Source organism: Sciurus vulgaris (assembly GCF_902686455.1).
Source record: "Sciurus vulgaris genome assembly, chromosome: 5".
Taxonomy (NCBI): domain Eukaryota; kingdom Metazoa; phylum Chordata; class Mammalia; order Rodentia; family Sciuridae; genus Sciurus; species Sciurus vulgaris.
The window spans coordinates 146,316,198-146,341,106 of record NC_136465.1 but is presented as its reverse complement, the minus strand read 5'-3'; the positions used below and the strand labels follow the sequence as shown (position 1 = coordinate 146,341,106).

The 24,909-nt window shown below is 32.3% G+C and overlaps 1 protein-coding gene across 1 annotated transcript in view; it reads right to left on the bottom strand.

Moving 5' to 3' along the window:
- LRRIQ1 (leucine rich repeats and IQ motif containing 1) overlaps positions 1-24,909 on the bottom strand; it is a 168,201-nt gene that overhangs the window by 7,382 nt on the left and 135,910 nt on the right. The window contains 2 exon segments of the mRNA XM_079143272.1: positions 2,479-2,539; positions 3,921-4,050. Coding sequence (XP_078999398.1) covers positions 2,479-2,539; positions 3,921-4,050 — 191 coding nt within the window.

The following is a 24,909-nucleotide window of genomic DNA, read 5'->3' as shown; positions in this document are numbered from 1 at the left end:
TATTTTTCTTCCATGTTTAATTCCTCATCAATTTTCTTTGGTATTGCTTAGAAGACAGACATGCTATTTACTTCTTCAAATCACAGAATTTGAATGTTTGATTATGCCCTATCCTGTCCTCATTTTTGAAATTTAGAGAAGAGTATTATAATGCTATTTATATTTATCCTTATTAGTAGGAAATAAAGCCAGTGACTTCTGAAATTCATTGTTTCTGATACTAAGTCAGCAGCCAATCTAATTACCATTCCTCTGGAGGTAATCCTCCAATTCACTAATCTCTTTTAATGTATCCATTCTAGAGTATGTTCAAATAATTTTTTTTTAATTTTGAGAATTTATAGTTGGTTCGTTTGTGTACTCATCTGGCCTTTATTCATAGTTGATCATTTTTGTTCCATAATTTCTGTCCTTTACTATGGGTGTTATCTCTGAGGATCTTATACTAGCTGTAGTTGCAGCCATTTGTTTTCATTGTTCTCTTACTTAGGGGTTGGTCCCAGTTGGGTAATTAATTATCTGCCTCTATATCCCTGTCATAGGTGGCAAAGTGAGTGTTTTCATTCCTGAATGCACTGCAATACACCTATTCTGGGCCTTCAATCGGCCCATTAACAATTTAACAAAGACCTAAGAAACTTAGTGAAACCCAGTCTTAAAAAAATTCTGACATTAAGTTATTGATCTCTTACTCTGCCTCTACTCACACACAAAAAAGTCATCTGTTGGGGCTGGGGTTGTGGCTCAGTAGTATAGTGCTCACCTAGCACATGTGAGGCACTAGTTTCAATCCCCAGCACCACATTTAAATAAATTAATTAATTAAATAAAGGTATTGTGTCCATCTACAACAAGAATATATACATACATATATAAAAGAAATGTCAATGAATATTTTTTAAAAAAGCCATCTGTGTATCTTTGGTTCCAATACTGTCTATCTTGTTTTATTTACAATTGTATCTCTTAAATATGAAAAAAGTGCTTATTGTTGCCACTTACTTGTCATGTATTTATATACAGTGGAATTAGAGGGGTCTGGATAAAGAGGACTGATGACAGCATTAATCTCAAGTAAGAATTTGGTCAGTAATCTATCCACTGTTTTCATCCATTTTTATAAGTGTAACAATTAATTTGTTTATCTTGGATTTCCATGGCACTTTTATATTATCCATTTTATTATTATTTATCTATTTTTTGGTACCAAGGATTGAACTTAGAGGTACTTAACCACTCAGCAATATCCTGAGTCCTTTAAAAAAATTTTTTTTAAGACTGGGTTTCACTAAGTTTCTTAGGTCTTTGTTAAATTGCTAAGGCTGTGTTTTAACTTGTGATCTGCCTCAGCCTCCTGAATTGTGGTATTACAAACATGTGCCACTGCACCTGGTTTATATTCTTCATGCTTGCTCCAGTATGTTCACTGACTAATCTGCATCAAAGCATAGTCAATAAGACATAGTGTAAATCTGAAGTACCAATTTTTCCTAGGGTAATCTGCTTGACACTCTCTTAGTGTATTCCTAATTAAAATGCAGAAAATTATTTGATGAGTGATTATTTTGAATCTGTGAATGGATTATATATTTTCATAAACAACACACATTTTTGCTAGCAATTATGTTATCTTTTGCTTTTCTTTCAGGAAAACTCCTTGAGCAAGTTGTTCATGAGAATGATGAATATAACTTCTGGAAAATACAATATTCATTCATATGAGAAAGCACATTATCTTTTCAGCAAAATTCTAGATGGCAGGCTAAATAATAATTAATTTTCTTGGCAAATATAGAATCTGAGAAAAAGATACTAGTTGGTTGGTATAGATGGAAGGTATTGTAAGGATGGGATCAACAGAGGTATCCATTTTTACCGCCTCCAGTCAGTGGTCAGGGTACCCTCTTTTCTGGAAATTTCTGAAAATAGACTGAAAAATCTCATTTTATGGGACTCATTTTTCTATATGCCCTATTAGCCATTCTTCTGTTCATGTGCTTTTCCTTCTAATAGCATACAGTACAATGAAATTTAGCAATGTACATGCAGTGCTATTACCTAGAGTCTACAATAATTTCTGAAGTGTATAATACTCTATTTTACTTAGAGTGATTGATCTCACAATTACTTGTTAATTTTTGTATAATTTGATTTTCTGAGTTGTGAGAATATTTTGCTATTTCAAGTATGGTCTACGACTAATACTCCTAAAATTTCCAAGAAAATAATTTCATTAAGCAATTATCCATCCATAATAATGTTATTTTATAATGTAAGTATGTGACTACTTTTTACATACTTTAAAGCAATGCAATAACATAGTTATATCAGAAGTTAAGAAACATGTTATTATTTTACCACATGGTATTTTGAGATTACTCCAAATAGACTTATACTTTCATTTTTATAGTTTAATTATGGAAATATTTTAAAGTATATTTGCAACATGTTTATATAACTTTAAACATATTTTCTTACCACGAGTTGGACTCTTCCACCATTAAGTACATCTGGATCTAACTCAGGCAAGAAGTGATTGCTACGTGGTGACAAAAACAGAAAACATATTATAATACAAATCTGTAGGAAGAACATGAAAAAAATGCTCACATAAAAAATTGGGAGATATTATTGTTTAAAAAATGTTAGTAATAGTTTTCTTAAATTAGCTTCTATAGAAAGATAAGTACAAATCTAAATCTTTCCATTGTAATTTCTAAGTTAAATTTGACACAATATTGATACATAATATTATAAAACCACCTTCTTTGTCAAATATAAACCCATCAAAGAACACAATTCTGGGACTACTAATAAATAAAATTAGTAAATTATAGAAAAATGTTCTGTTCACATTTACTTATCCTTTACCTTTTAAGAAAGATAAACCTACCTATTTAAAAAAATCTGTACTATTCTAATGAATATTTTCATGTTTATAATAAATTTCTATTTTAAACCAGAGCACTGACATTTGATTTTTCAAGAACTTCTGTTCTCAAAAATGTTATATGTTGTATTATATTTTCATAAGAGAAATTTCATAATCAATTGCTTATTTTTTCATATTTACAGATTATTTATTAGTAAAAAGATATTATTAAATGTTCAAGCATGTCTAAAATTCACCCTGAAACATTTTGTTAAAAGTTTTCACTACACTACATCTATACTAATGTTTTTAAATTTCTGAAGAGCACCTCTGGTATCAGGTTAATAAGATGGTATTAAATGGATTCCATTACATTTGCTTATAGTTCCAAAGATGCTATCCTATGAACTAAGCTAAACTTATTAATTCCAACATAAATTGTTTCCACTAGTGTGAGTATTTAAAAAATGAAAATTTTCAAATATTGATGGTTTTATTCCTACTTTCTTCATTTATAATGAAATATGACAATTCTAATTGTAAAATGTTTTACTTTATTTTCATTTTTGCTATCACATCATTTCCACATTTTGAAAAGAACTGAATAGATAGAACTCCCCATTTATGAAAATTTAGTTCATATGTTATTAAAAAGGATTAAATTAAATTCTTAACTTCCAAATTTATAATGATAACACAAATAAATTAAAATATAGCCTACAGTATATTTGACACTCAGAAAGAGTTAATGGACCTCAAACTTATACTTTATGACATAGAATAATTTGTATGGTTCATTTATTGGGTTTAAATATTACAGAATAATGTTCTTCCCATATATTTTATGGTGAAAAATATAAAGATTGATTGAATTTATTCTATTCTATATGAATTTAATCTATCTATATGAAAGGCTTTTTTAACCTGGCAAATTAGTGTATAGCTCTTTAGCTATAAAGTCATGTTTCTTTTAGCACAATTAATCTAGGTTTCACTTTTCAAGGTATGTTTGCAATATAAAAATCTAACTTAAAGGAAATGACCTCACCATTTCATATTTCTGGAACTAGCTGCATGAACCCCAACCTGTGTGTGAAGCCATTGATATGTATACTCTTTACTCCTTTCTAATCTTTCATTTGCAGTAGTATCCTTGTAGATAAAGTCTTCTTCCTTACCTGGGAAAGAGAAATGAACTGTTTATTTGTAAGATAAAGAAATCAAACTTTGGCTAAGTAGTTCAGTGGAGGCTAATAATTTCACCACAAGAAAAAAAGCAATGATTAATTCATGATAGTTAAATCTTCTGTAAGAAAAATAATGCTGGTCACTTAAAAATTAAGTACTTTCTTGCTTGAATTTCAGATCCAACTCTTTTGGAAAATAAAGGAAATGTTTCAAGGCAACCAGCATTTTAAAAGTCTTTAGTTTTAGGTTTTATTTAGAAATCTGAGAGTTATTTTTGGTAGGCAATATAAAAGGAATATGTATCACTATCATGTATTTTAAGGCATACTTTAAAGTCTAATTGTTCTTGCTAGCCTTATCATTATGAAGACTTTATACTGAGCTTATTTGAAACAGAGTATCATATAAAATTGATTTTGGTTTGTGTAAGTTAATACAATATTTTAAACTAGAATATAATGTGTTTATGATACAGCAGCTATGTCGAGAACAGAAAAACAACAATGAAGATGGGTAGGAAAGGTGAGGAATTACGCCAGGTAAAAATAAGAGGTAACAAATATATATTTTTTCAAAAACAAAAAAGGAACAGAAAAATCCAACCCTTTTATTCAAATATAAAAATTATTGCACATAGATGCTTGTGGTTTTTTAAAAAAGTAAAACTGCAGATATTGCAGCTATGTCAATACCATACATTTCAGAGTTATACCAAAGACCACTGGTTTCAGAGTCTTCCTCCTGGCCTGGTCTTTTATATTGCTTCTTTCTTGGCGCCATCGCCATACTTAGAAGCTTGTTAGCTCTGTGGGCTTGATTGATAGTATGCCAGAGGGAGACTCTTTGTGGAACTAATCCACGGTAATTAATTTTAGAATACTATAGTTTCAAACCTGGTTATTTAAAATGTTCACTCTGGATGTTTGATCAACATATTTGTAATTTATTTGGAAAACAAAATATGGTGAAAAGCCTGTGCTGAATGCTTGGCCAATGTGCACATATACACTCCAACATATATGGACAAAGTTTAATATGTATCATTCTGAGTCTGTGGAAAACAACACATTTACAACATCTTTTTTTTCTATACAAGTTACTGTTGCAATTTGTGAAAGGGCTTAAAGAGATGTTGGATAGTTCTCAGTAAACAGTCAGAATGTTTTATTTCTCTAAACTCTTACTGAAGAGTCACTTCTTATGCCACAATGTGTTTCTAAAATGGACACCTAGCCCTTGCATCCTGAACTTAAGCCAATACTTCCAAAGGTGCTGTAGAGGAATAATTACCTCACATGCTGGGATGACCACTGAATCCAGTAGCAGAACTGTTTTGATCAATAGCCTGAGGGGTACAGAAACTATAAAACAGACTCAATCAAGAGGAGATTTGGGGTTGTCACAGTCAGTTACTGCACACCATTGTCTCTCCTCTGCAGAGTACCATTTGCTGATTTACCTTTCTTGACTGACCAGATTATACACTGATCCAACAGTGAAGTGTCAGAAAATAATGGGGATCTGGTGACTCTGATAATCAACAGAGACCAAGATTAGAACTTTACTTACTCTTGATATGCAGAAAATTCTTTGCTAACATGTGTACTTCAGTTAAAATAAAAACAATCTGATTTCCTGTTTCTTTAAAATAGTGAAAAGTATTGCATATACTTGCAATAGTCACCTTTTAAAGCACTCACTTCAGAAAGTTTTCTTCAACTTTGCAATAACACTTCAAAAACCCTAAGTGGTTTACCAGTCAAGGTTCTAAACAGTTCCTGAGTAAAGATGAGCGTTTTTATTTCAACAGTCCAACCATATTAACCATTTTATCACTAAGACATAGATTGGTTTATTGGCACAAGTTTGACAAGAAACAGAACAAACACAGTGGGGAGCTGACTAGATTTAATTGAAAGTACTGCGATTCAAATGCTGAAGGAAATGATTCTGTATCAGGCAACTCATTTCAAGATTACTCCTGCCACTGAGCAGAGGAAGTAAGATTTACTGTTTGAAACATGCAGAAGTCCTGCTTTTAGCATCTTAAGAAGAATAATGGCGACCTGGAATATGTAACAGATACTTACAGTTCTCCAGTCAGGCTGGTCCATGAATCCTTCCTTTCAGTGTTAAAGGAAGCATTGTTCTGCCTGAAGAATGCTAAACCCTGTACCTGTCCTTTGCTACTACTCTGGGTTTTGGTTCATCAATTTCCAGTATCATAAGCCTAAGGGGGGAAAAGTGTTTCTTTGATTCTTGTATTCTAGCTACTACTCTCTTTGTATGCTTCTTTACTTCAAAACACAACATTGACTAGTTTTATTTAGAAAAATTGATGAACCTTTGATTATAAAAACAACAATCTCCATTAGAGATAATTTAGAAAGTAAAAAGTCAAAGGAAAGGAAATCTGCAAACACCCCACCTTCAGAGACAGCTACTGGATAGCACTTTAAGGCATTTTTTGCAGTTCTTTTAGTGTATGCTTTTTTTGTTTTAATATACATTTCAATTTACATGTAATATTTTCATATCCTATTTTTCAGTTAGAATTATAACAAATGCATTGTATGTAATAGAAATCTCATTTTAAACAATCTACGAACTTGTTACATAATACATTTTTGATAATCCCACAATCCATTTTAAAAGATAACATGTCTAAAAATATTTTGAGGAAATGGGTATAATATTATATAATATTATATTGAAAAATAGTTTTTTAAAGGTTTCATCAATTTACCTGGCAGTTGCTCATTTCACCAAGCCCCTGCTCAACACTGGCATGTTACGTAATTTAAAGCTATTGATAATTTGACAACAATGCTGTTTTATCTAACAAGCACACTTAACTCCTTATCATCATTGACTTGTATGCTCAATTCAACTACAAAGACCATTTCCTTTTCCATGAGTGTCTTCTCTGTAGGCCTTCAGAAATCCAGATATCCAATGCTCCATTTTTAGGCTTCTTTATAGATACTTGGCTGGCACTGTGTGGACTGCTGATGATAGTTGATTAGATAGACAAAGTTTCTCATCTCATGGGGTTAGTGGCCTAGAGGATTAGTTATTACCCAGAGGACTAGGAACTTCTAGCTTACTCCTGTGCTCATATATCATATTTCCAGCTGAACTTCCAAATCACTTATCTTTACATCCTCCTCCTTCTCATGTCTGCTTTTCCTTTTGAATTTCCAAGTCACCAAAGCCAGACATTCTATACTCACCTTTGGTGACTCATTCCTTTAGTACCATAAATAAAACAGAAACTAGATCTACTCTGTCTCCAGAATAGCCTATTCATCTCGTTCCATACCACTTTAACCATTTTACTGCAGACTCCATTTAGAACAGGAATGAGCAGCTTATATATGGTGACATGTGTAAGGCTATGTTTACTACTTGTCATGACAAGAGGTACACCTTCTCCTAAAAACAGCACCCTCACCTATGCTCTACATCCCAACCTTTCCACATAATCTAGAATCTCTTACCAACATATTCTTCTGTATTTTCAATTCCTTTAAAAAATGGCTTATTATATATATTCCTCATTTTTTTCCTGTTTTTATTCCTCATCTCTTCCTCTCTTTTTTTTATTGTTCCAAATTTTTTAATACATCTCCCAGTTAGAAAAATTACACAACCCCTACCCAGCCCTTGGAGGCATTCCTGAACAAGAAACTGTACTCCCACATATCCCGCATATTGCTTTGCACATAGTAAGTTCTCAGTACATATAAGTCACTGGATAGAATGGGAAAGATGTAGACTATCATTATATAAAGTATCTTTAATGAAAAGCAAATTTAGAGACAACTATTTAGAAGAATTTAATCTTTGTAAAAACTATCATTTTCAGTTTCCTTGGAAATAAGTGAGACTTCTCAAATATACCAACTAGATTGGACTGTCCCTGAGAAGAAAGTCTTTTTTAAAATTTAGTCATATGCCCCCTGAAATGCACACAAACGTGAAAAAATGTTTCCCCATTCTGATTTGTGGCAATTAAATACTATGTAATCAAATATATGTAATTAAGAATATGTTAAGAGAGTTCAGAAGCAGTTCATGGGAATTTTAATCATGACTATAATAAAGTAACAGGTGACTCTGTAGCAAAAATGACAAGTAAACAGCAATTCTTGAAAAACCTACCTATAAGGTCAATAGCAGTAATACAGTAACTATCAATAATACTTATGAGGATGATAATTAACCTACAATAAATTGTACATGCTACAAACTGTTCTAAATCCCATAATGTATTAACACATTTTATTTCCTTGAATAACCCAGGGAGGAAAATATTATTATTATTTTCTCTATTTTACAAGTCAGGAAACAGAATTAAGAGAGAATAAGAAATTTACTCTGTTGCTAACTATATGCTACAACAATGCTAAGCACTTCTACAAATATGATCATTTTCAATTCTCACAAGTACCTAGGCAGATAGGGAACATTTCACTGAAGAGAAAACAGATTTAGCAAGGTTAAATTATATCTCAAAGTGATAAGGTACTAAGTGCTAGGATCAGAATTTGAATAAGGTTTGCTTATTTTCAGAGAATGAGCTCTTAATCATTACCCTACTCAGAAAAGAAGTACACATATACACACACATATATATACAACACACATATACAAATATCCATGTGTATATACCTGTGAACATGTATAGCACACTTACTAATTTGTGAGATATACAAAGTTTAGCATGTATAAAATATGTTGAATGGTAGAATATTGATTCAAAGGGCTCTCACACACAAGGAAAGGAAGAGACTCTTACAAGAAGAGCCTGAATAAGAATAAATAGATTCAAACTAAAAAGCTTTTTCTCAGCAAAGGAAACTATCAACAATGTGAAAAGAGAGCCTACAGAGTGGGAGAAAATCTTTGCCACACATACTTCAGATATAGCACTAATATCCAGAATCTATAAAGAACTCAAAAAACTTTACACCAAGAATACAAATAACAATCAATAAATGGGTTAAGGAAATGAGCAGACACTTCCCAGAAGATCTACAAGCAATCAACAGATATATGAAAAAATGTTCAACATCTCTTGTAATAAGAGAAATGCAAATCAAAACTATCCTAAGATTTCATCTCACCCCAATTAGAATGGCGATTATCAAGAACACAAGCAACAATAGGTGTTGGTGAGGATGTGGGGAAAAGGTACACTCATACTTTGCTGGGGGGGATGCAAATTAGTGCAGCCACTCTGGAAAGCAGTGTGGAGATTCCTTAGAAAACTTGGAATGAAACCATCATTTGACCCAGCTATCCCACTCCTTGGCCTATACCCAAAGGACTTAAAATCAGCATACTTCAGGGACACAGCCACATCAGTGTTCATAGCTGCTCAATTCACATAGCTAGATTGTAGAACCAACATAGATGCCCTATTGATGAATTGATAAAGAAACCATGGTATATATACACAATGAAATACTACACAGCCACAGAGAAAAATAAAATTATGGCATTTGCAGGTAAATGGATGCAGTTGGAGAATATGCTAAGTGAGATAGGCCAATCCCAAAAAACCAAAGGCATAATGATCTCTCTGAAAAGCGGATGATACATAACAGGGGGTGGGAGGGAGGCAAGAATGGAGGAAGGATGGATTGTATAGAGGCAAAAGAGGGGAGGAGAGGGGGAGGGGGAAGGAAAAAGAATGAGACGAACATCATTACCCTATGTACATGTATGATTACACAATGGTGTGACTCCTTGTACAACCAGAGAAACAACAAATTATACCCCATTTGTGTACAGTGAATCAAAATAAATAAATAGATAAGAAGTTACATTTTCCTATACTTCATCTCTTCCTCTCTTTATTCCTCAATCAGATAATCTTCCTGAGCTGGTAGACAAGAGTTCAGTCTCTGACTACTCACCTACCATTCACACTTCAGATCTCTGCAATATGGTTTCCTTGTAATACCATTTCACTGGGACTGTGTATTACAATGCTGATGAATTTTGGTGATCTTTTGAAGTTAATTATCTTACTGACTCCTCTACAGTATTATACACTATTGTCTACTCCTTCCTTCTTGAAAGGCTTGTTTCTTCTGGATTTTGTTTCATTAAATCGGCTTGTTTTTCTCCAATCTTTAGGCCAAACTCTGCAGTCTCTTTCAAGGGTGGCTCCTTGTCATTCCTTTCAATCTCAGGATTCTTCTCTGAAATTTTATCCTGGTCCTATCTTATTCTTAGGCTACACTGTCCCTGTTTGATGATTTTCATCCAAATTCTTCAATCATCATTTTTTTTCTCTTTCTGAGACATGTAATCAAAGTCTCTCCCCAGGCACCACAGACCCATGGGAGAGACTCCGTTTCTCCACTGCCTTTGGCTAATGTTCAGTTTTCTGCATGGCATACCGGCCTTGGTTTAGCCCTTCAGACACATCTGCTGGGTTCCTGCCTTATTCCCCAGGTATACTATAGTTATACAGAGTGCTCTCTTTTACTCATAGATCTCTGCCCAAAATGCTTTCTAGGACTAGGATTATTCACTTCACCAATGATATTACTACTTCAGATCTTCAGGTTTAAGTTTAGAAATTACATTCTTTGGGATCAGCTCCCTGATTTTCCAACACTGTACTAATTACTTAAGTTAGGTTAGGAATGTTCATTCTATACTTATGACAGCATTCATTACATTATACTTCCAATTTATGTTCTCTGCTCTCTATAATATAAGCTCCTCAAAATGGTATACAGTAGCGTGACACTCAACAAATGGTGAAATAAAGGAATAACTGCCACAGCTGATGAATGTTCTATGTGTCCTGGGAAAAGTAGAGCTAGACGGTAGAGACTTTCTGCATTGTTATGGTTTATATATGAGGGGTACCCCAAAAGCTCATGCATGAGACAATGCAAGGTAAAATGAGTGGGTTATAAGAATCCTAACCTAGTCCGTGCATTAATCCACTGGTAGGGATTAACTGGGTGATAACTGTAGGCAGGTAGGGTGTGGTTAGAGAAGGTGGGTCACTGGGGGCTTGCCTTTTAGGTTTATATTTTGTCTTGGGGAGAAGAGTTCTTGCAGTACTTCCTGGTGCCAAGTCCTGAGCTGCTTTCATGCACCACATTCTTCCACTGTGCTGTTCCGCCTCACTTTGGAACCCAAGAAATGAAACCAGTCATCTATGGACTGAGATCTCTGAAACCATGAGAGCCAAATAAACTTTTCCTCCTCTCAAATTGTTCCTGTAAGGTCTTTGGGTCTCAGCAGCAAAAAAGTGGATTAAATCAAGCATGTGGACACACCCATCTATGGAAAAGGATAATATGCATCTGAACGTGATTGTCTTAATTGTCATCATAGAAACTTCAGTTACAAAAGTGAGAATTAGATTGGGATAAAAACTGACAACTAAAGATAGCACATTAAGACAGAAGCCCCCCAAAAAAACTACTTCTTCATATGTCCACATCGTGCATAATCCCAGAGGAAAGTGCTTTAAAAAGTTCACTAAAAGAAATGAAGTGCTTTTTAAATTAATGGAAATATTATTCTTTTCTTCATGAAAAGCAAAATAAAAGTACTCATTAAACCCATATGCTTCAAATAAATCAGTTTTCTAAATTTTCAATATAGTATAATATCCTACACTGAGGGAGATTAAGATTCAATTATCATTTAGGGCACATAAAAATAAGCTAAGTATTTATATTTTTAATGCATATGGAAACTTTCCCATGACTATTTTCTTTTCCCTTAATGGTTTTTCTCAGTAATAGAATGTAAAAATAGTTTTGGTTTCATGGATAGAGAGGGGTTCAGTTCTTTACCAAAAGTTTTTGGAAGACATGATGGTGGTTGAGCAAAATGCTGCTTTATAAGATGGGAAATATTTTTGATAATTTTAATAAATGGCTGATTCTATGTAATATACACTGGAAATACTAAAAATCTAATTACATCACAAAGTGTAAGTGGTCTGTATGTGTTTATTAAAAGAAATTATTGCATCATACCTCACACATGAAGCAAAACTAAAATTTGAATTTGGCATACATGTTACACTAACAGAATTTTAAGTTCATTAGCATCTGTATAAATACTTGCTGATAGGCTGTTTATGGCTTCTTCCTTAACCAATCCAATGTGCTGTTGGAAAGCTGACAGCCCTGGCAAGAGACCAACAACTCTCTAAGAGCCATTTGTGTGTACAAGCAACATCCCTATTCTTTAAAAATATATTTAAATATATATGCAATTCATCACTAAGGAAAAATGATTTCATGAATAAAGAAGAGGACTGTTGGTACAAAATTTTAAAAACAGAAAATTTGGGAATAGAGCCAACGCTATATGTAAGGTCAAAGGCTAACAGCAGCATTAATCACTCCTTTACATATTTCACTATATTTTATGGCAGAGAGCATTGGAAAAAAGTACTAGAATGAAAGATACTTGCTAGTTTTTGACATTTGAAGTAACTTTCAATATTGGTTTGTTTTGGGGATGGGGTAATACATAAGGTACATGAATGACCTTTATGAAAACAAAGAAAAATAAACATGAGTTACTAAATTATATCTTTTAAAATATTTGGATTTTGGGAGACTATTTTCTGATATTATAGAATTTCTAGATTTAAGTGAATCCGCCTGGAATAACAGAAAAATCCTTTGTCCAAGTGAATACAGTTTTGCTTATTAACCAATTATAATAAGTACTCTGTATTTGACTTATACATAATTGTACCTAAATGGCAGTATGCTTCAACATTTATACTACACTCTTTGTGTTATATATTGAGCTGTATCTCCTTGCTAATATCTCATACAAAATCCTATATAAAGATAGATTTTTGTTTTCTTCTCTTACTGTCACATAACCAGGAAGAATCCTAGGTTGTTGAAGTCATTCATAAATAAACATGCTTTCTGTTACCAAGGCTAGGACTATGGTAAAGTGAAGGGGACAATACTTGCCTTAAGCACAAAATGTAACAGTGCACAAAAAAACTCAGTAATCAAGACAAATAACATTATACTGTCATATTTTAAAGTAAAAAATAATGCAAGAATCCATTGTTAACAAAATATCAAAGATTTTTCCTCTTTAAAAATTTTTTTTTTTGTAGATGGACACAATATCCTTAATTTATTTTTTTCCTGTGGTACTGAGGATCAAATCCAGGCCTCACATGTGCTAGGTGCAGACTCCATCACTGAGTCACAAGCCCAGCCCTCAAAGAATTGGCAATAGTGCTGTGTTAGCCCTATTGGAGTCCAAGGCAAAAAGAAAAATTAGTAATACTGATCCTGCCTCTATCCTGGTACTTATGTATTTCTAAGTAATACAAATGAAAGTGTCAACAGGATATTGAGTTTTAGAACTACCCCTTAGCCATAGGGATTTAAATTAAGTTTCTAATGTGTCCTATGAATTTGGCATACCACTGCATTTTCCATTGGAAGAGATCTTGAACTTGGCATGTGGAAATTATTTATAAAATAAATTAACTCATTCTGTAAAAGTAGGAGAGATAACTCATCCAGTTTAGTATCAGCCTAAGAAATAACTTGCACACTAACAAACAGTGCCAATCTTGCACAAATTATTTACCTTCTCATTACCTAGGTTTCTCCTCTTAAAATGAATATAAAGTAATATAAAATTAACACATATGATGTTCAATGTATACTAAGGATGTAATAACTGTAGACATGTTGCTATTATTTTTTTGAAGGAAATGAAATGAATTCCATTATGCATTCCCTTCATGCTTTCCCAATGGGCACAGGCCAGGACTTACCTGTCCAGGAGGTAAGATTTCTTGCATTAGTCAACTCCAAGATTCTAGGGGATCACTAACAGGAGGGGAAGATTCCAAGATTAACCCCATGAAACTAAAGTAGTTTTCTGGAGGTGAGCCCAAGAAGTCACCCTTACCAAAATTTGAGGTAAGCAACAGATATTATTCTAAAAAAATGTATTTTGTTTCATTATGTTTAAGGATATCAGTGTCTTTTAAAAAGAAAACAACAATTCTCAAGAAATAAGGTGGGTATAAGATCTTAATTGATTTTAGGTTATTTCAAATAATTTTTAGCAATTGCTTAATAATAACCATGAAGGAAGTTCCACTGACACAATTCTCTCCTGTTTTGCCCTCTCAATTTAATTATCCTTAAAAAATACTCGTCTATCTAACCTAGACTCCCTCAGGGAGTGTTAATATGAGAGGTCATCCAAACTAGGGCCCACCCTATGGATGAATAAAGGAAAGTGATGTGAATAGGCTGACTTTCAGAATAATATGATCATAGTGACCACGTAAATATTATTGCCATCTACTTAAAAAAAACCCAGCTTTAGACTTCAGATTCTTGACCTGTATAAAGGTTTTACTCTTTCATAAAAAGACAACTATGATTCTATTCACTCATGTATATTCATTATTTGAGGGTTTAATTTCCTTTTCTAGTTCCAAAAGAAATCAATAAGTAGTATTATATTGATACATTAATGATACAGTAATATAGTCTTGAAGTGCCCAACCAAACATTCCTTTATATTACTGTAATCAGATTTTGTTTTCAATATTTCAACATGTTTAATGAAAATTTTCAAGTATCAATAAAATCGAAGTGATTTTTCAGTGAACGTTCATATATGTACTGCCAAAATTGTATCATCAGCATTTTATTATACTTGTTTTGCTACATATTGTCCATCTATCCATTCACCAATCCATCTTGATTTTTTTGATGTGTAATCAGATTTTTTATATACCTATATAACAGAAATGCTCATAGTAAATATGCCTTTTCATAATGCCCTTATTATATCTATATTATTTATTATATTTTCTTTATTTCTACACGTGGTGATATTTATATTTGTCAACTGAAATACAGATCTTCATTACAGAGATAAGTTCATATGAAATAATATATATTAAGATATTACTTGTATAATAAAAAGCAATAAATATAGTTTACTTTTACAATTTGAGTGTTGCCATAGCTTGTTGAATATTTAAGCAATTCTTATGTGTATATTTCATGAGTATGAAATTGTAATTTTTTATGGTATTATCATTAGAAAGACAAACTTATTTTATATAGCAGAACTTCATTGCAGATGAATCACACCCCCCTTTCATAGATTTCACTTTTAATTTAGAAATAGGTAAAAGCATTCTTGATCTACTCGAGATCAAGAAGTGAACAGAGGCATTATATGTCTTCCTTACAAAATTCACTTTTAATATTAAACTAGACTAATACAAAAATGATTTAGAGAAGTTCTTTTTAATTTTTTTCATTTTATTGTGAGACACAGCACACACAAAATATTACATGCAGTTATGTGTATGTCATTCCAAGATTTATAAATGTATTATAAAATATAAACAGCTATAGAAATCATATATAAATTTTACAAAATACTATAAATAGTCCATGAAAATTCTGATCATTTCAAAAATAGAGCACAGCCTACACACCAGAAGTCCTACTCAAAATCTCTTTTCTTAAATATAATCTCTATACTGAAGTTTAGAATCTTACCTTTCTTGATTGCCTTTTTAACCTCCTATGCATTTAAGAAATATAGTGTAGCTTTCTTTGCTTTTGTACTATATACATAAACAGGGTGACTCTGTATGTATTGATTTGCTTTTATTTGTTCAAAATTGTTTGTGAGATTTACCCATGTTGCTGTATATAGATCTGGTTCATTACTGTTTTATTGCTGTACAGTATTGCACTATATGGACCTGTTATAGCTTATCCATTCCTTTGTTGGTGGACACATGGGCAGTTCTATAATAAGTTCTGGAGTTTCATATGGCAAGTTCTTCCACTCTATTCATTTTTGTTGAATGTTTTGGCTATTTGTGGATTTTGATTCTTCATACAAAGTTTAGATTCTGCTTGTCAACTTCATAAATAAACAGTGAAATTTAACTGAGATTGCATTGTATTCATGAGTTAATTTGGGGAGAATTCAAACATTTGAAATTTATAATATATATGTTTTTATAAAAAATATAGATTGGTTTTGGCTACTATGAACAACACTGCCCTTACTATACTAGTATGAGTTCCTATTGGCAAAACAAATAGGAGTCTATTAGATGGATCACATCAAATGCATATCTTCAAATCCGACAGAGTGTCAAATAATTTTACAGATCAGAACATCAAATTTATATCCACGCATCAAAATATTGGTTTCATTGGTTCATATCCTAATATTTAGCTTTGTTAGTGTGTTTCTTTTCTTGTTTTTAAATTTGTGGTTTTAATTTACATTTCTCTGATTTCTAATGAGATTAACTACCTGTTTATATGTTTATGAGTTATTTGTACTACTTCTGTAAAATATTTGTTAAAATCTGTTGTTTTGCTCATTTTGCTCTTAAGCTCCTTGCGTTTTGATCATTTGCGGGAATTACGTATACATTCTGGATACAAACCTTTTGTTGGTTTTATGTGTGACAAATAACTTCTCTATCTCCATGAGTTGCCATTTCACTATTATAGCATTTTTGGATGCACAGAGGTTCTCAATTTTAATGTAAATATATTTATCAAAATTATCAGTATTATTTTCATATTTTAAAGAAATAATTCCATATCCTAAGATTTGAACATATTCTTCATATTATCTTCAATATATTTTATAATTTTGCTTCTTGTACTCAAGATCATTAAAGTATAGAGATTTACTTATTTTAGTATAGACAACTGTTCAAGATTTATTGAAAAGCCTACTATTCTCCATGGATTTGGAAAACATCTGTTATAATACCAACTAAGCATAAATACATGATCTCCACCTTGGCTTTCCATTTTCCATTTCCATGTTATACTCTACATCTAACCTTTCCATACCCTAACTATTCACCATACTATATTATATTATATTCACCGTCTTGTTTTCTGTGGTTCTTTAATAAGTTGTAATGTTTGGTATGGCAAGTTCTCTCACTTTATTGATCATTATTGAATGTGTTTGGCTATTTGTGGATTTTGTTCTTCCATTCAATGTTAAGATTCTGCTCATCAACTTCATTTACAAACCCCTTTTAGAATTCAATTTAGATTGCGCTGCATCCATAAGTAATTTGGGAAGCTTTTAAATCTTTGAAAATTGGGCTTCCAATTCATATATATATTTAAATCTTTCTTTACCATTTTAAATCATGTTTTATTATTTCCTCCATGAGGTATTACACATATTTTGTTAAACAGATTCTTTGGTATTTGAGTAGAAAATGTTATTATGGATTATAACTTTTTTATTGTCTACCCATAGAATTAGATTTAAGATTAGGGTTAGGGTCAGTTTTGGTAAATTATATTTTTCTAGACATTTTTTTCATTTCTTTCAAATTTTCTAATGTATTGCCACAAAGTTACTATAGTCTATTTCAGCCTTAAATTTTCTATCATTTTTCATTCTAACTTTTTCCATTCTAGATACAAGTTATTTGTGCTTACTCCTTTATTTTCATGGTCAAACTTTCTAGGGGTACATCTAATTTGTTAGTCTTTTCAAAATAGTTTTGTCTTTATTGATACATTGTGCTATTTTTCTTTTTCTTTTTTTGGTACCAGAGATTGGACCCAGGGTGCTTAACCCCTAAACCACATCCCCAGCCTTTTTATATTTTTTTGAGATAGGATCTCACTGAGTTGCTTAGGGCCTCGTTACATTGCTGAGGCTGGCTTTGAATTCCACATCTTCCTGCCTCAGCTTCCCAAGCTGCTGCATATGTAAGAACTATTGTTTTGTTATTGTTTGATTTTTTAACAAACAATTAACTATGATGACTTCCACTCACAAATTTTAAGTGTCTAATTTCCAAACAAGTAAGGATTTTTCTAGTTATCTAAGTACTGTTCATTTATCATTAAAAAGCATTGTTTTTAGAGAATACACTACACATATTTTAGTTCTTAAGAAATTTTTGAGAACTAATTTAAAGTTAGCATAATGTTTGGTAAATATTCTTTGTGTGCTTGAGAATAATAGGCCTTTTCCTATTGTAAGAAGTTCTCTATATTTCATTAAGGTGAATTTTATCAAACCAATTTATCAAAGCATATCCTAATTTTTAAAGTATTTGTTCTATAAATTAATGAAATAAATTGCTTTAAAAAATCTGTCAGCACAGTTGTGCAAATTTCTACCTCTTGGTACATCTTTAATTTTTGTCTTATTTTCGAGGCTATGTTATACTGTTCATCAAAATTCTAAGTATTATATCTTCCTAGCAAATTGAACATTTTATCTTCTTGAAATGATGTTTTCTAACGATTTTTTTCTCCCTAATGTCTATTTTGTCAATTTTCGCTTCATTAGTGTTTTCTGGTGTTTTTTTTTTTTATTTATGAACTTGTAGCTTTATAAAAATTATAAATTTTCTTATCTCTGTGATTAAAAAAAAACTATGAACAACTTTTATTTGTTAACTAGGTTATTTAACCAATGGTATTTAATGTACTACTGATGCTATGGTTTGAAAGTGTTCCCCAAAGGCTCATGCGTTAAAGTTTCATTTTCAGTCCATGGCACTGTTGGGAGGGGGTGGCATCTTTAATAGGAGGGGACTAGTTGTGGAAGATAGGTAACTGGGGGCATGCCCTTGTAGGGGATATCGGGATCCCAGACCTTTTCTCTGACTTTTGATTTCCAGCCACTAAGAAATGAAGGTTTCCTCTGCCACTTGCTTCTGCCATGGTGTACTGTTTTGTACAAGCCCCAAAGCAACAGGACCAAGTGTTCAAGGACTAAAACCTCTGAAACTGTGAACCAAAATAAATCTTTCCTCCTTTAAGTTGATTTTCTCAGGTATTTTTGTTGGAGTGACAGAAAGCTAACATAACTGATATTGAGTAAAAATAATACCATTTTGTACTATTTGCCCTATTGGAATATGTTTTTTTTCTAGACTGTAAATTGTATTAATTACTTCTTTCATTTCTGTTTTTCCTTTCTACTAGATGGAAATTATATCATTTGTATCTATTCATTTTTTTTACCTTAGAAATCATAATGTACATATCAAACTACAAAATTAACCAATTTTCCCTCCTTTCATGGAATGCAAGAATCATAGAATATTCTGACTCAACTTAGCTCCATTCTGACTCAAATATTAATATTTCCCTGCACTTGTACTTAATTTCACAAGACATTATTTCATATTATCAATTTATGCTTGACTTTGCCAACATATTTTTCTATGAATTTTTCTATCTTGTAGTCTGGGTCTTCTGTCTGAGACTCTACCCTCCCCACAACCTATACATTTTAAAAAAATTTAGTAAGGATCAGCAAGTAACAAATCCAATTTTTATTTGAAAATGTCTACTTTTTATCCTTATTCTGGAAAGATATTTTCAAACTATGGATTCTAGTTCAGTAGTACATTCCTTCACTCATACCACTTTCAAATCATTGATAATCTTCTACTCTTTTCTGTTGATTTTAAGACATCAGTTCTCTAACTGCAATTTATTTGAAGACAATTGGTCTCTATTATTACTGGAAGATCTTCTTTTTTACTACTCTGAAGATTTACTCTGATGAATCTAGCTATAAAATTATTTTTAAAATCACTCTACAAATAAAGTGTGATTGACATATTAGCTGTGGAATTCTTTTAAAATTCATTCTACTTATGATTCACTCAAATTCTTGGATCTATGAATTGATGTCTTTCAGTTAGGAAATTTCTAGTCAGTATCTTTTTGGGTATTACCTTTGCTTGCACCTATCTTGCATCTCTACCTGGAACTCCAGTTGGACATGATATAAATCATCTTAAATTTTTTATTTTTACATCTTAAATTTTTCATCTCTTTACTTCTCTGCACTAGATTCTAAATAATGTCTTCTCATATATTTCCAAATTCATTATTTCTTTAGCCCTGATTTCCAGTTATATTCACATAATGAGATTTTGGTTTCAATTATTTTATTTTTTTTATGGATGAAATCAATAGTCAATTCTTTCTCAAATCTTTCACCAGAAGATATTTCTAAGGTAGTTTTTGTTACTTAAAGAAAGTCTACATACATATCTTAAAAACCTGTGCCTAATTGTTTTTTCAGTTTTTTTGGTACCAGGGATTGAATTCAGGGGCACTCCACAACTGAGCTATATCCCCAGCCCTATTTTGCGTTTGATTTGGAGACAGGGTGTCACTGAATTACTTAGCACCCTGCTTTTGCTGAGGCTGAATTTGAACTCTCAGTCCTCCTACCTCAGCCTCCCAAGTCACTGGCATTACAGATATGTGCCACCAGGCCTGGCTAATAGTTTCAAAATTTAAATTATTTGTATATTTTTTCTTATATCTGTTGTTTTTTTCTGGCTTTTTCTCATCATGTCTTATTCTCTTACAAACAAAAATGTATTTTTTACAGAAATTATGTATTTTCAATTCTGCCAGGTAATAAAGGTGCTATCAGATTGGTTCATGTTGCAGTAAATTCACATATTGTTTTATAAATTATATTTGCATTTTTTCTTCAGCAGGATTGGTACAGTTTTCTTCATATCTTCAAAATGAAAGTTTGGTATAATTTTTCAGTCTTCCAACTCTTCACTTACTTTTAATCAAATTTACCCTTCTTATATCTAATGTCATGAAGTTCATATAGCTTTTCTTTGCCAGAAGTATTTCAGCACTTTCAGTTTCCCTTTTTAAATTTTTTCTCTTTGATGTGCTCACTATGAACACCTTTCCTAAGGTTAAGAGATCATATACAACTGATAGATTATTAATCTATGTAGAAGAAATGGCAACTGAAATTTATTTCCAATATATTTCACTATATCGAAAAATATAAAGATATTGCCAATCTTTTCTTAAGTGATCCAAATTTAATATAGTTTGGTATGGTGGAGATAAAACAGAACTAAGGAGCAGAAAAATTGACTTCAATCATTTTAAATCTCAATCAACTGTACACAGGAATTATACAAGTCTTGGTAATCTGTGAGGCAAAAAATATGAAATCATTTGAGAATTGTAAATATAAACAATACTATCTCATTCTTGTTTCATGTGTATACCAATGTTGGCAAAGGCAGTCTTGATTTTTGAACCAAGGTTTGTGTAATTCCAAGTCTTTCCTTCTTTTTGCTATGGAAAATGGCATGTTTCCAGGATTAAGATTTGTTTGTGCTAATTCACGTAATTCCTATCTCAAAACCACAGCTAATGTCAGATAAATTTGAAACATTATTACTGTTCTAAAATATTTTAAATTAGTGTTTCTTAAAGTTACTGCAAGGTCAATAAGTGGTAATTATAATCCACAGGGACTAATAACATTCCATAAAAATGAATCAATCAAAAAGATGACAATGAATCTCCAGAATCTTTAAAAAAGTTCATAAAGCAAGCATGATTAACTATATGCTTACGTGTACTCATTTTTGAGTTCATACATTGTGAATTTTAAATATCTTTTATGTCAAGAACTATGAGGTTTGAGATCTTACCCTACTTTCAGGTAGAAGCTAGTCTAATATAATTTTATGAATGCAGAAAATACCTCAGATGGAAATAAAGGGCTTTGTTCATAGCACAGCAAGGAACATGAACATTTATAAGTTTGTGCTGATTTCCTTTGTCCTTCCTTCAGTTTTAACAAATGTAAAATGAAGGAGCCATGTGGGCCCCATACATGGTGGGTTCTTATCACAGCTGAGAATCCTCAAGCTTACAAAGTTCAATTTGTTTTATAATTGACTGTAAACAAAACTGCCCTTTGCACAGTATCTTTATTATACTGAGCAACAAATTTGTCCTTTACTTTAGAGGAGAACTATTTCTATCTTCTAAAGTTGTTTGGCATATGAATATTTTTGAAAAGATGTCTGGACCTAATGGGCAGTTAGTGTCATACTTCCAGATGGTTCAGAAATGTTAAAAAACTCATGGAGACCGTTTTCCCAAACTTCCATTAGGACAACTTTCAATATGAAATAATCAACCTCTCTCATGTTAGAATTCAGTCTATAGTAATGCTATAGACAGAATTAATCTAATCAAAAATATTGTGTTCTTTTTACTGTCTATGATCTTAAGTGTTCAATTTGTAAAAATTTATTTTCATTAAATTGTTTTCCTAATTTGAAAATCAAACCAAAAAACTAGGTCAAAACATTTATATTTACATTTAAAAGGAGAAAACATTTCAAGGATTTCTGTTTGGTTTTTATGAATCTTCAGAAAGAGAAATTAGGAAAACTACCCCATTCACAATAGCATCGAAAAAAATAAAATACTTGGGACTCAATCTCAAAAAAGAGGTGAAAGACCTCTACAATGAGAATTACAAAACACTCAAGAAAGAAATTAAAGAAAACCTTAGAAGATGGAAAGATCTCCCATGTTCTTGGATAGGCAGAATTAATATTGTCAAAATGGCCATACTACCAAAAGTGCTATACAGATTCAATGCAATTCCAATTAAAATCCCAATGGTGTACCTTACAGAAATAGAGCAAGCAATTATGAAATTCATCTGGAAGAATAAGAAACCCAGAAGAGTTAAAGCAATCCTCAGTAGAAAGAGCAAAGCAGGTGGTATCGCAATACCGGATCTTCAACTCTATTACAAAGCAATAGTAACAAAAATGGCATGGTATTGGTACCAAAATAGACAGGTAGATCAATGGTACAGAATAGAGGACATGGAAACAAACTCAAATAAATACAATTTTCTCATATTAGTCAAAGGGACCAAAAATATGCAATGGAGAAAAGATAGCCTCTTCAACAAATGGTGCTGGGAACACTGGAAAACCATATGCAACAGAATGAAATTAAACCCCTATCTCTCACCCTGCACAAAACTCAACTCAAAATGGATCAAGGACCTCCAAATCAGACCAGAGACCCTGCATCTTATAGAAGAAAAAGTAGGTCCAAACCTTCAACTTGTTGGCTTAGGATCAGACTTCCTTAACAGGACTCCCATAGCACAAGAAATAAAAGCTAGAATCAATAACTGGGATAGATTCAAACTAAAAAGCTTTCTCTCAGCAAAGGAAACTATCAGTAATGTGAAGAGAGAGCCTACAGAGTGGGAGAATATCTTTGCCACTCATACTTCAGATAGAGCGCTAATTTCCAGAATCTATAAAGAACTCAAAAAACTCTACACCAAGAATACAAATAATCCAATCAACAAATGGGCTAAGGAAATGAACAGACACTTCACAGAAGAAGATGTACAAGCAATCAACAGATATATGAAAAAATGTTCAACATCTCTAGTAATAAGAGAAATGCAAATCAAAACTACCCCAAGATTTCATCTCACCCCAATTAGAATGGCGATTATCAAGAACACAAGCAACAACAGGTGTTGGCAAGGATGTGGGGGAAAAGGTACACTCATACATTGCTGGTGGGGTTGCAAATTAGTGCAGCCACTCTGGAAAGCAGTGTGGAGATTCCTCAGAAAGCTTGGAATGGAACCACCATTTGACCCAGCTATCCCACTCCTTGGCCTATACCCAAAGAACTTAAAATCAGCATACTACAGAGATACAGCCACATCAATGTTCATAGCTGCTCAATTCACCATAGCCAGATTGTGGAACCAACCTAGATGCCCTTCAGTTGATGAATGGATAAAGTAACTGTGGCATATATATAATGGAATATTACTCTGCCATGAAGAATGATAATATTATGGCATTTGCAGGCAAATGGATGAAATTGGAGGACATCATGCTAAGTGAGATAAGCCAATCTCAAAAAACTAAAGGAGGAATGATCTTGCTGATAAGCGGATGAGGTCATATAATGGGGGGTAGGAGGGGTTAGTGTTAGGGTTAGGGATAAGGAGGGTGGTAAGAATGGAGGAAGGAAAGACTGTATAGAGGGAAAAGAGGGGTGGGAGGAGTGGGGGGAAGGGAAAAAATAACAGAATGAATCAAACAGCATTGCCCTATGTAAATTTATGATTTTTAATAAAAAAAAAATGACAGAGGAAAAAAAATTAAAAAGGAGAAAACATACAAGGAAAAAGGCCCAAGTTCTATCTTTAGGTCAAAAACATGCTGTTTTGTAATATTTTTGCAGCACAAAACACAAGTAGCTAAATATTTTAGTTTTTAGTGAGCATTGACAAGAATCATGCTATAAACAATCACAAATTCAAAATGTGTAAAAAAGTTGTTCATAAAGTATGCCATAGGAAAAGTACAAAATAATGGAATAGCATGGTTTTTGACCAATTTATACAAAATTTCCTATGGTAGAATTTTTATTGTGCTTTGTCATTCCCATAATTTAACATCTGAATAAGTTTAGTAAAAATACAAATTCCTTTGAGACCAAATATGGAAAATTATATTTAAAAATTATTCCTTATTTTCCAAAAGTTATCCACAAGAGAAAAAGAAATCGTGTTATTTATTACAGCTGGTATATTAAGAACATTATAAAATGTCATTCATTTCTATATTCAGAAATACAACATTATGGGGAGTTTCATGGGAAAATATAGCTTCCTGGTCAGTGGAGACATTCTGGGCTGTGAAGTCAGACACAGATTCAGATTCTGGTTATTTTTCTACTTAAGCTCAGAATCTCAGTCTCCTTCCCCCCAAAAATGCAGATAATTATTTTTCTTTCAGGAGTGTTGTAAATATATAATGACATATCTAAAATCTCTAGATAGTGTTCTGGTGGCTCAACAAATAGCCTCTATGTTCCTTTCTTCTGTGGTTGCTACCAAAAAATATTAAGAATATATCTCAGACATAAATTCCTTAGATACAGGTGTTTACTGGAGTTTTTTATCAT